Consider the following 10,730-nt stretch of genomic DNA (forward strand, 5'->3'; position numbering starts at 1 on the left):
ACTGAGCCACCCAGGTGCCCCCCAAATGATCTTTGTTTATTACTATATTATGGATATTTAGAGCTATCCTTCATTTAACTTACCAAGACTTTTTTTTTTTTTTTAAAGACTTTATTTATTTGACAGACAGAGATCACAGGTAGGCAGAGAGAGAGGAAGGGTGAAGCAGGCTCCCTGCTGAGCAGAGAGCCCGATGCAGGGCTCGATCCCAGTACCCTGGGATCAGGACCTGAGCCGAAGGCAGAGGCTTTAACCCACTGAGCCACCTAGGTGCCCCTAACTTACCAAAAGGTTTTATGTTACCAAAAAGAATTGGGGAAACAAAAAAATTCACCTAAAAAACTCTTATTTCATAAACATCTAATTGTTCTCAATTATGTTTATATTACTCACAAAAACTTGATAAGACATGAAACAAAGCCAACCGTCATCTCAAACTATTTTTTCATGCTAACAAATTTTGTAAGAGATAACATGAACTCTTTTGACCTTTAATAAGCCTTGGTAGAATAAAAGAATTATGTTTAATCCTGGTAACTTGAAAGAGATGCCTGTTTTAATTAAACCAACAAACTTAAAGTAGTTTTAATACCCAGTATTTTCCCAGATTATGTAAACCTGAAATTCATTTGGGTTAGTTTCTTATTATGTTTCTGAGAATTCAGTTTATATAAATGTTTAATTTTCTTTAAGTCGGTTAAATAGAATTTTTTTACAAATTAATTTTGACAGTACTATCCATAGGCAGAAAAATATCTTAAAATACATATATATAAACACACACAAACAGGGGCGCCTGGGTGTCTCAGTTGGTTAAGCTTCTGACTTCTGCTCAGGTCATGACCTCAGGGCCCTGGGATCAAGCCCCAGGAGGGCTCCAAGCTCAGCAGGGAGTCTGCTTGTCCCTTTCCCTCTGCCCTTACCCCTGCATGTGTGCATGTGTGTGTGTGCGCGCGCTTGTGTGTGCACGCTCTCTCTCTCTGTTTCAAATAAAATATTAAAAAATAAATAACTAGAAATACAAAGACAGAAAACTTATAGCTTCCATTTAAAAAGTACTGCCATTGAATCAGGTACAATAATACAAATTAGTATTTGTGAGAAGCATTCATCTAAGTTTCAAATGACCTTTTTATTTTTGAGTTCTTCTGGTAAGAATTACCTCCGTGAAGTTTGTACTTTAAAGAGATGACCTAGATAAAAGCACTTACCAAAGACACAGGGAAAGAATGCGTGTTCCTCCAACAAGGACTTTAGTTTCCTAAGGCCAGAATTTTTACAATACTTAACAAGCCTTTAGAAATAAACAGGGGAGGTTTGGGGAGCGATAAAAAGGAAGAAGTGAACTTTAAACTACCTCTACAGCTGCATTTCTCATTCTGTAAAGATTCGTAAGATAAGGACAATTACTCTTATTTTCTCCAAGAACTGGATTGCAGCCTAAATGACATAAGAGGTTGATCCTCCCATTAAAGTACCTTTTCTTCAATTTGCTTTTTTATACCACGGATCTTTGGAATGTTTTAGTAAATCCTTTTACAAAGGCTTCAGAAGGTTTTTCTTTCTGGGTGCATAATTTCATTTTGGTTTAGGGAAGGAAGCCTTAAAAAAAAATTCTTTCAGGTGCTGTGTATCAGCTTTCAGTTTCTGACCAACTTCTGACCATAGAACAGCTAAAGAATCCTTTAGACTATCTTGTGAGTTTTCAGCTGGGACAAACAGTTTTTCTGGCAGTACTTAACAACCCCCACTTGGTGTAAGAAGGGCCCCAAAGAGGATGCAAAGGGTATTACCTTCCCAAGATCCCGAGTCACTCCCAAAGATAGCCAAAGGAAGGAATCAACCACTTACATGTCCCAGGCAGCAGGAATCCAAGCCTGATTTGTAGGACACAAATGAGACAAGCAAGAAGGCATATAGCTATCTCTGGGAGAGACAGGATCAATAACCAGTGGGTCTGGATTTGAAAAAGAAGGGACAATATTAAATTTTATTTTCTTCTCCTGACTGAGCACTATGCAGAAATTTGTGAGAGCTGACTCTGGTAAGAATTCTCACCCTTTGCTGGCTTCTACCAGTTTTCCCAAGATGCCCTTTGCAGACTCCAGAATTTGGCAAAGTTTTTAATTAATTTTAGTGTTAGTTTTCCCTTGGCTGTTAAAGAGAATAACGTAGCAGTTTACGAGAAAATCCCTCAGGGTCTCATCAACTCTGGGAGGGGCCCATATGGGAACCTTCCTTCAGGGAAGGATAAATATGAGGACATTTGAGTTGATGTTGAAGAATTTGCATAGAGCCTTTGTAAAGTCTGTATAAAACTTTGAAGCAAAACTTTTAAGCAAACCTTTTAAGCAAAGGCCTTCTTTCTGAGTGTACAATTTAAACTTGGACCAGTTCACCCTTGTTCCAGAGTTGGAGGGAAACTTCTCCTGTTGCTTCTATCTGCCCCTGAACATTGGCTGTCAGCTGATCACTTGTAGGAGGGCCTAAGAGCAATTCTGGTCATATTTTGGGGGCTGGGGAGGGAGGACAGTTTTCTCAGGGAGCCATATGATTTGTCTCTTAACTGCAATACACCGGTGGGAAGAACACCCGTTAGCATCTAATAAGGTCCTTTTGAGTAGGGGTGTTGAATGGCCACTAATCTTTCCAACTCCTCTCTAAATTTGTATGATCTGAAAGCGAAAGTAAAGGGGCTTTATAATTTAAAAGAATGGCTGCTGTCCATGGGACATGAATTCTTCACAGTGGGGGTCCAGGATATACTTGAAAAGGACTTCATATGGGAAGACCTGAAACTGGTAGAGCCTGATTAAAGAGCCCTGGAAAGTAGGAATTATAAGGGATAGCAAAATGAGTCCCACCACCCTTATTGGGTGCTTCTGCTAAAATCACTTCCTAGCTTTCAGTATTTACACAAGTAACCCATATACCCTGGACCTGGAGATCAGGCAAGAGTATTCTCTGTAAATGTTAGAGGAAAGGGGAAGCTGAACTAGGCAGATGGAGCCAGATTTTGAAAAGGAGAATTTACATTGGATGTAAACTTTAATTTTTTTCTAATTTTTGTTCTTCCATTTTGTTAAGGGAGTCCCTAAGACTTGCCATATTATATTCCTTTGTGTTCCATTTATATTTTTTATTATTTTTATTTTTAAAAGATTTTATTTATTTGACAGAGAGAGAGAGAGAACACAAGCAGGGGGAGTGGAAGAGGGAGAAGCAAGCAAGGAGCCCGACGCAGGGCTTGATCCCAGGATCCTGGGATCACAACCCGAGGCGAAAGCAGATACTCACCAACTGAGCCACCCAGGCGCCCCTGTGTCCCCTTTTCAATTTAGTTTTTCCACAGCTGTCAATAGGATGGGTGCTCTCTAAAAGCTTCAATCTAGAAATCTAATTCAAAAGATCCATTTTCTGGCCATTGATAAGTACGATCTATTAATCTCAATAGTGACTCAAATCAATAAGCCTCTCTATGGACAAAAAGGTATCCCAAAGGAGAGTACACAAGATACAGCTCTCACAGGATTCAGCCTAAGAAAATAAAGACCTTTATTATGACAATGAGACAACAAAAATTGAGATGACAAAGGCCCTTTATGAACGGAGACCCCTTAAGACAAAATTCCCCTGACAGCTGGCAGAGTCAGACCAAGAAACCTAAGTCTAGACTAGTTTAGCCCAAGTTCTGGTTTTTACATTGGACCCAGGCCTAACTCCGTCTGCTCAGATCCACAGCCTGTTCAGCTCTCTGCCAAATGCACACTGGTACATGTACCCTTTGGTTGGCAGAATATTCTCACTGGTCATAAAGCCAAGCTCTCAAGTTGTAGAAAGTGACAAAAAGAAACAGAGGCAAAGGATTAATAGAAAACAAAAGTACTAATACCAAATCTTTATCAGATGTACTGCACCCAAGGAACTTGTTCCATAAATATTTTCTCCTGTTAATCTAAATTTAGAAAAGAAAAGGACTCTCACCACTCTTGCTTTCATGAGACTCTGTAGGCAGAGATCCAGGAGACTCACATAGTAAGAATTTGTGCCAGCCTGTTAAAATTTATCCTGCCGAAGACACTAACTGTTGTGGAGGAAAAATGTTCCTTCTAGTCTTCTAGGTTCTTTGGCTTCTCTAATAATTAAACTGATATAAGATAGATTAACAATAAAAAAAAGTTAATTTCATAAGTACAGGGGCCCCATGGAAATGTGAGACCCAAGGGCAATTAGGGCAGTTGAGGCTTATATGCCATCATGAGCTAAGGAATGGGATTGGGACCTGGGATTTCAAAGTGGGAGAAGTGTAATTCACAGGACAATAGGAAGAGGGGGATATCCCCACAGGGGATATGTTCCAAGACCCCCAATGGATGCCTATCACCATTGAGAGTACTGAACCCTCTATAAACTGTTTTTTCCTATATAATCTATGGTAAAGTTTAATTTAGGAGTAGGCACAGGAAGAGATTTAACAGCAATAGCTAATAAAATAGAACAGTTATAACAATATACTGTGATAAAAGCTATGTAAATGTGGTCTTTCTTTCTTTCTTTTTTTTTTTTTTAAAGATTTTATTTATTTATTTGACAGACAGAGATCACAAGTAGGCAGAGAGGCAGGCAGAGAGAGAGGGAGAAGCAGGCTCCCTGCTGAGCAGAAAGCCCGATGTGAGGCTCGATCCCAGGACCCTGGGATCATGACCTGAGCCAAAGGCAGTGGCCTTAACCCACTGAGCCACCCAGGCGCCCCTGAATGTGGTCTTTCAAAATACCTTATACTCAATCTTCCCTTCTTGTGATGATGTGAGATGATAAAATGTCTAAGTGATGAGATGAAGAGAGGCTATATTGTAGGCATTATGACATAGCATTAGGCTACTGTTGATCTGATTATACATCAGAAGGAGGATCATCTGCTTCTGGACTGCAGTTGACCACTCGTAACTGAAACCATAGAAAGCAAAACCATGGATAAGGATGTTGATGGTGGGGGGATGCTACTGTAATTACATGTTTGCCCCACCATACAGATAGGTCATTCAAATGAAAGTTGTTTCTGGTAATAGCTTGCTCTCAGACCAGGCTGCTTAATCTAAATTCTTTTATGTGGTTAAGGGAGAGGTAAACATTTTTCTTGAGTCTGCTGAGTTTTTTTGTTTTGTTTTGTTTTGTTTTGTTTTGTTTTTTAAAGATTTTATTTATGTAGAGATAGAGAGAGAGAGGGAACACAAGCAGGGGGAGGGAGTGAGAGAGGGAGAAGCAGGCTTCCCTCTGAGCAGGGAGCCTGATGCAGGGCTCAGTCCTAGGATGTTGGGATCATGACCTGAGCCAAAGGCAGAAGCTTAAGAATTGAGCCACCCAGTCTGCTGAGTCTTGATTGCCTTTGGCTCAAAATAATCCCATTGTCAAGGTGGTGTATTTTCTGGTCAGGTATTCTGCTCCCTGTTACCAGATTTTGCTCACTATAGCATTAGGTGATATAATATAAAACTTCGACTTAGTAAGAGTTAAGAGATACACAAGACCTGTTTTTCTAATCACTTACCTAATATTTTATCATTTTGGTATGAAATTTCACAAGGTAAAATTTTAAATGAAATCATATCGGAAAACAAGAATTGAGCTTTGGGGAATTGTTTTTCTAAGTGCGATGAAGAGATGTGACGTTTAGTCAAGTAATTGTTCTATATACAAATTGCACAAATGGAAGGAATGCTATACTCAAACATAACTGTGGTACCTATACACTAGCAAATATGGCAGAGGCTTCCAAGTTTAACTCAGTTCTTCAGTTACTGGCGTATTTACAAACTAATTTAGCTTCAAAAATAATTGTAAACATCTAACCTTTCTTTTTTTTTTTTTTTTAATTTTTAATCCTAGGTGACAAATGGAAGGAAACCGTAGTATTTTTTTTGATACCATTTGCTTTTATCTCACTGTTTGTTTTGGTAATAACTTGTCTGCTTTTGTATAATCAAAGGGCTTTACTGAAAACGGTAAGTTGTATAACATAATGTTTAGTCTGAGATAGTAGCTAACAAATAAATGCTCTGTGTTTAGAATTGATAGACCTATGTTTTATAATTTTTCCTATAAACTGTGGGTGTACAATTGATGTTGTATGGATTATGGTGATGTCTTCAGAAAATACAATAATTTAAAAATTAATCCTATAAAGCTAAATTTGGAGGTAGATTTACTTTTTTTGAAATATAGGAATAATGTTTTGGAATATGAAACACTATTCACCTCTAGATTAGGGAACAATATAAGGAAAGAGTTACAGGAGAAGAGCAGGATTGGGAGGAAGGAAAGAGTGACTTAAACTGAATATAGCTGAAATATATTACTAGTATGTCACAGGCAAAAATCCCCAAAATTGAAAAACATAGTGTCTGCCCTCCAAGAGATTATATACTCTAGTTGGGGAGATAGAATCCATAAAAAGTAATAATCTGTACTGTGAGCTGTTTTTAGATGGTTCCTATTTAAGCTGTACAAATGTTATACAATTTCAGAAAATGAAGGTCAGTAAAGATTGGTGGGCTTTAAGGAGAAATTGTGATTTGGAGAAAAATATCTTAATGCCAAGTCTTTTAAAGATAAAGGGAAATTTGAATGTGCATGAAATGTTTCACTGTATTTCTCTGCTGAACGCTTTTTAAAAATCTATTTCTCTGAGTTACTAATCTGAGTTGAAATAGTTTGTGTTATTATTGATTATTTGTTAATAATGGAGCTCTTTTTTTAAATTTCAGATCTTTCATGCAAAAAAAGAAGTCTTTTCTCATCAGGAGACATTTTTTTGACTCATTAACTTTCAGTCCTATGACCAAATGTTAAATATGAGTCTTATTAAACTGAAGCTTTTCACCAAATATTGAATAAATCTTGTTTTAAAAGCATTGTTGTATTTAAGTAGGCTTTAGAATACTCAAACCCTCAACTAGTAGTACATTTTCTCGATTCTATTAATAAGCTTTCTGCTCATTAATACATAGTCAGAGTACTACACATAGAGAAGTCAAGGGTTGGGTCAGATTCTATTCACTGATGTGTTAATAAAACAGTGTGATTTTATAAATTGCACTAAGCCAGAAATATTGTTGAATTCTGGAAAATGAGATTCTCATTTAAAAAAAAAAAATACTTGGGATGAGTGTATTCACCATGAGTAAAGTTGTTCGGCTTTAAAATTAACCTGTGGAGAGGATTAATAAGAAATAAGAAGTTTTCAGTACATTGATAGTCTAAATATGTGCTTTATATTTTGTGAAAAAGGTGGGAGAAATGAATGCATAGGAAGGCTGAAAATAATGAAATGAGTAAAGACATCATATTTGAAAAATCCAGATGTCACAAATATGTAGTAAAAGCTTGGGAGTTTCCTGTACTAGTTGGCAGGCCGCATCTCCTACTTTCTGATGGTGTGATTTTTTTTTTTTAAAGTTCAGGAACCAAAAGGCAGAAGCCTTGAAATTACTAAGAAGCCTTTTAAAAGTAAATATAACTTTCAGACTCATTGACAATTAACTTCTGGGAGAGAACATGGCAACCTAAGTGTAGAGAGTTGCTTTAAAACTTAGGGAATAATGACCTATAGATTACAGTCAAGAGCCAAGTTTTAGTTTGGACAAATGTCTGTTTAATATTATTCAGAGTGTTTCTTCCTTGTGGTCCACAGACCAATAGAGTAGGGATTTCTTGGGAGCTTATTAGAAATGCAGAATCTCAGACCTTAACCCAAACCTACTTAATTATCAATCTGTATTTTAAGAACATCCCCAGGTGATTCATTTGCACATTCAATTTGAAAAGCACTGATATATAGGAGCATTTTAGAATGAAATTGATTAAAACAGTATAATGAAGAGATAAGCCCATGAGCAGGATAACCACAGCTTTGACTATTATTGGTAGTGACCATTTATCTCTAAAAGGGGAAGAAGATATAAAACTGAGGTGTAAACCAGAATACCACCCTCTACTGTCACTTGTAATCAATGACAGATGCACTACCACCTTCCTAAGGCCTATCCTTGTTAAACATTAGAAGCCCCATAGCAATATATATGATTAGCAAATTACTCTCAAACCAGGTCTTGCTAAAGATGTTTTTGAAGTGTTGAGAGGTGTTGGGGAAGAAGGAGGAATGTGGAGGGGAAAATGTCAAGCCTAGACAGAAATGGAAGTCAGCCACATGAGTGGGTCTCCGGGAACAAGTATTTCAATTCCTCTCTTCAGAGCTGCATAACAAGTTTTACTAATCAAAAGATTGCTGGAATTCCTGCCATAAACCTACAAGTCCCTACCAAAATTGCCCTAATAAACTGGATATGACAACAAAATGACAACAAATCTGGACAAAAAGACAAAATGTCTTTGCAGAAGGACCCCTGGAACTCCTGGCCTACTAACTCTATAGGTTTATTAACCTTTCAATAATGTGACTCTAAATTTTCTGAAATAGAATTTTTTCACGTCCTTTTTTTTTTTTTTTGCATTATGATAGAATTTTAAGATACCAAAGATTTCCCAAATGTTTGATATATATAGATAGTCCCCCAAGTCACATCCCCCCTCTCTCCCATCTGACTTCTGTTACCTAGGGCTGCCCTATCCCCTCACTTAGAAGCCTCTCCCCTAGGACCTCCCAGAAACAACTTTAAAAAAAAAAAAAAAAAGATTTTATTTACTTATTTGACAGAGAGAGATCACAAGTAGGCAGAGGGGCAGGCAGAGAGGCCGGGGGGAGCAGGCTCCCTGCTGAGCAGAGAGCCCAATGCGGGGCTCAATCCCAGGACCCTGAGATCATGACCTGAGCCGAAGGCAGAGGCTTAACCCACTGAGCCACCCAGGTGCCCCCAGAAACGCTTTTAATAAACTTTAAATAGCAGGAGTTCTCCAGGATCCTACTATAGGGCAAAAATGAGTGAGCATGACTTCATGACTATATGTCCTGTGTAATTACACAGGTACCTATGCTTGGGGCCTTGGAAGAGCTTCAGACATGATTTAATGATCTACTGTCACCGTCTTGAAATTCCTAATGAGTTTTGAAAAAGGAACCCCATATTTCATTCTTCACTGTGCCCTCTTAATTATATATCCACTCCTGATAGCCAGCATCAGTTCTGATTAGACTGCTCAAACTATACCATAAAAACATCCATATCCATTTATGACTATGATTTTTCCCCAGGAGGTGTTGGTCACCAGCATTACTTGTCCTTCCCAGTTCTGTGTTGCAGAAGCTCTGTTCTTGGCAAAGGACTTTTGAGGCTCCCTCCCTTCACCTAGCTCCCATTCACAGGCGCAACAAGCTGAGAATACTGGGTTCCAGTAATCTTCACCCCAGCTTCCATGTAGGACTAAGGTTCTATGCTGGAAGGGACAAACCAAGAAGATCAGAGATGTCCATTCCCTTCCTGCCCCCCAGCCCAGAGTCTTGCTTCTCATGGGTGATACTGTAAGGGTAAATGTTCCTGCCCCATCTCTGGAGCAGTAGCAAAGAGTTTCACATATGGCGAGAGTCAGGCCGGAAGAACAGAGAGCTTGGTAGCTCTCTCTAAAAGGGCGGACTTTATTTGAAAGAGACTAGAAAAGTTCGTTTATGGATGCTGTCAAAAAATACAGATCTGTGGCACCTGGGTGGCTCAGTCTGTTAAGCATCTACCTTCAGCTCAGATCATGATCCTAGGGTCCTGGGATTGAGCCCTGCATGGGGAAATCCCTGCTCAGCAGGGAGTCTCCCCCCCCCCCCCGCCATGTGTGTATACTCTCTCTCTAACAAAAATCAATATCTTTAAAAAATGCAGATTTTGCTGATAAGCAAACATCATACAAAAAGGCAGAGGAGGATAGAGCTACATAGAAGTAACATTTCCCTATCTCACTGTTCTTAAGTTGGTATAAATTCGAAATAGGTCTGAGAATCCTAGGGTAACCAAGAAAATAAATTTTAAAAATAATGAACAATTATTAAAATAACTGAAATACTACATTAAAAATATTCACTTCAAATGAAGACAATACAGAGAGAAAGAATAAGAAAATAACATGAATCATAGGAAAAACATAAAATGACAGTTATAAAACCAGTCATATTAATAACAATAAAACTGAGTTAGTTAATCTGTACAAAAAGCAGACATTTTGAGACTGGAATGAATGAATGAATGAATGAATGAATTTATTTCAAAGATTTTATTTATTTATTTGACTGAGAGACAGCGAGAGAGGGAACACAAGCAGGGAGAGTGGCAGAGGGAGAAGAAAGCTCCCCCCGAGAAGGGAGCCCAAACTCAGTAATAATAGCTATACTTCAATAACTCACTTTATTCTTTTAAAAAGATTTTATTTATTTATTTGAGAGAGAAAGCACAAGCAGGGGGAGAGAAAGAAGCAGACTCCCTGCTGAGCACAGAGCCCAATGTGGGGCTCAATTCCAGGACCCTGATATCATGACCTTAGCCAAAGGCAGACACTTAACAGACTGAGCCACCAAGGTGCCCCAACAACTCACTTCCAGTGATGGAACAAGTAGGTAGAAGATCAACTAGGAAACAGAGAACTTGAACATAATATAAACCTGCTAGGTCTAACACATCTATAGAACAATTTATCCAACGGCATCAGCATACAAATTCTTCTTAAGAGTATATGGAACATTATCCAGGATAAACCATATGCTAGGACATAAAACAGAACTAAACAAATTCTAA

At 38.3% G+C, this 10,730-nt stretch overlaps 1 protein-coding gene across 6 annotated transcripts in view; it reads left to right on the forward strand.

The window, feature by feature from the left end:
• The window catches only part of LOC111160969 (interleukin 13 receptor subunit alpha 2), a 47,239-nt gene extending 40,331 nt beyond the window's left edge, over window positions 1–6,908 (forward strand). For 5 of the 6 annotated variants that reach the window (XM_022524378.1, XM_022524382.1, XM_022524380.1 and 2 more), the window contains 2 exons: window positions 5,887–6,002; window positions 6,765–6,894. In XM_022524378.1, the coding sequence (XP_022380086.1) occupies window positions 5,887–6,002; window positions 6,765–6,815 (167 nt within the window). In that variant the 3' untranslated portion in view covers window positions 6,816–6,894. Of the gene's footprint in view, window positions 1–5,886; window positions 6,003–6,764 lie in introns of all 6 variants that reach the window. The other variant, XM_022524381.1, reaches the window with a different exon arrangement.
• The last annotated feature ends 3,822 nt before the right edge of the window (window positions 6,909–10,730 follow it).

This window comes from Enhydra lutris, unplaced genomic scaffold (assembly GCF_002288905.1).
Source record: "Enhydra lutris kenyoni isolate GAN:26980312 unplaced genomic scaffold, ASM228890v2 scaffoldscaffold80, whole genome shotgun sequence".
Taxonomy (NCBI): domain Eukaryota; kingdom Metazoa; phylum Chordata; class Mammalia; order Carnivora; family Mustelidae; genus Enhydra; species Enhydra lutris.